The sequence below is a fragment of the Poecilia latipinna genome, unplaced genomic scaffold (assembly GCF_001443285.1).
Source record: "Poecilia latipinna isolate Pla-1442-1.1 unplaced genomic scaffold, P_latipinna-1.0 Scaffold841, whole genome shotgun sequence".
NCBI classification, from domain to species: Eukaryota; Metazoa; Chordata; class Actinopteri; order Cyprinodontiformes; family Poeciliidae; genus Poecilia; species Poecilia latipinna.
In genome coordinates, this window is record NW_015113457.1 from 268,748 (window position 1) to 270,459 (window position 1,712).

The 1,712-nt window shown below is 42.1% G+C and overlaps 1 protein-coding gene across 1 annotated transcript in view; it reads left to right on the forward strand.

Moving 5' to 3' along the window:
• The window catches only part of ptpa (protein phosphatase 2 phosphatase activator), a 28,604-nt gene extending 27,096 nt beyond the window's left edge, over positions 1–1,508 (forward strand). The window contains exon 10 of the mRNA XM_015047738.1: positions 904–1,508. Within this exon, the coding sequence (XP_014903224.1) occupies positions 904–978 (75 nt within the window). The 3' untranslated portion in view covers positions 979–1,508. The remainder of the gene's footprint in view (positions 1–903) is intronic.
• The last annotated feature ends 204 nt before the right edge of the window (positions 1,509–1,712 follow it).

Consider the following 1,712-nt stretch of genomic DNA (forward strand, 5'->3'; position numbering starts at 1 on the left):
AACCCCTACCCAGACCCCCTTTCAGCCTCCAGAGGAATGAAATGACAAAGGGCCAAAACGACCAGTACTGATATTAATCTAAAATAATTTCAAATAAATGTACAGATCCAACATTTATTCAGAGTTTATTTCCCACATAAAACAGTTTGTAGCTTAAACTAATATTAGCAAGTAAGTAAATTTTATTTCTTCACCAGCTTTTAACAGACAAGTATCACAAACTGCTTTACAATAAGAACACAAAAGCAGCAGCCTGTTCCCCTCCTGGCCTGTGGGGGCGCTGCACCAAGAACCACTGAAGGAAACGACACAAAAACCTCTGAAGACACTGAGAGCAACTTCCTGCTTCACCAGATGGAAACAAAATGGATTTTAGCGGTTGGAGGATTTCTCTTTAGTCTTTGGCTAAAGACCAGGAGCCATTTTTGCTGCTATTGCTAGGCTACCATGTTAGCTTTGATTGTATTTACACATAATGTTGTGGGCAGGAGTCCGCTGCCTGCTTTTGGAGCACTTCTTTTCCCCTTTAGCCTGTCCTTCGTTAGCCTGTTCTGTGTTAGCCTCTTCTGTGCTAGCCTGTTCTTCGTTAGCCTGTTCTGTGCTAGCCTGTTCTTCGTTAGCCTGTTCTTCGTTAGCCTGTTCTTTGTTAGCCTGTTCTGTGTTAGTCTGTTCTTCGTTAGCCTGTTCTTCCTTAGCCTGTTCTGTGTTAGCCTGTTCTTCATTAGCCTGTTCTGTGTTAGCCTGTTCTGTGTTAGCCTGTTCTTCATTAGCCTGTTCTGTGTTAGCCTGTTCTTCGTTAGCCTGTTCTGTGTTAGCCTGTTCTTCGTTAGCCTGTTCTCCTCCATTATAGCAGCAGTTTTAGCTCCTGTTGCTAATCCGTCTTGCTCTCTGTCGTGTTTTCAGTGTTTGGAGAAGTTCCCAGTGATCCAGCATTTTAAGTTCGGCAGCCTGCTCTCCATCCAGCCAGCGAAGCCTTGACGCTCCACAGAGGCAGGATTTCCAGCGTTCCCAGTTCCAATGGTAGCGAATGCTAGCTGCGTAGCCCGACACATGCATTCCCTCACTGGCATGCTGCTGAGAAGGTTTGGACACATCCTCAACTTTCCTGCTCAGCATGTCGCTGATGACCTCTGAACTCTGGAGCATCTGCGGATTTTTGTCTTATTTATATAAAAGTCTCAGATATTATTTTTATGGTTTTCGGAATGTGTGATCATGAATGCTGCAGTATTGCTGTCATCAGTGAGACTGTTGTGTTTTTGTTTTGCTTTTAAGGCCAAAGGTCAAATTTTCCTCAAACGTATTCGCTCAGAGCCAACTGTAGACCGCTTCAACATCCATCTAGGTTAGACAGAAACTTCTAGATTCAGCAAGTCTAGATGGAAAGTCTGTGCATGGAAAAACTCTTTCAGTTTGCCCAACGCTAGCCTCATCCAGCCCCAAAAACAGATATCAGCTCCGTTCTGATGAATATTGTCATTAAAAGAATAAAATGAACATTATGGTTCTGTGTGACGTGTTTTGTGTTTTAACGTCCTAGTCCAAGCAGAAAAACAAGTTTTAGCTGCAGTTCAACAAACCAGGTTCTACTTTCAGCCTTTCAGTAAACAAACTTAAAATGTTATAATAGATGTTTTTTATTAAAATATTCCAGCTCTTTTTTAGTTCAGCATTTTGTTATATGTGTACCTTTAAGCTAAGTTTATAGTTGA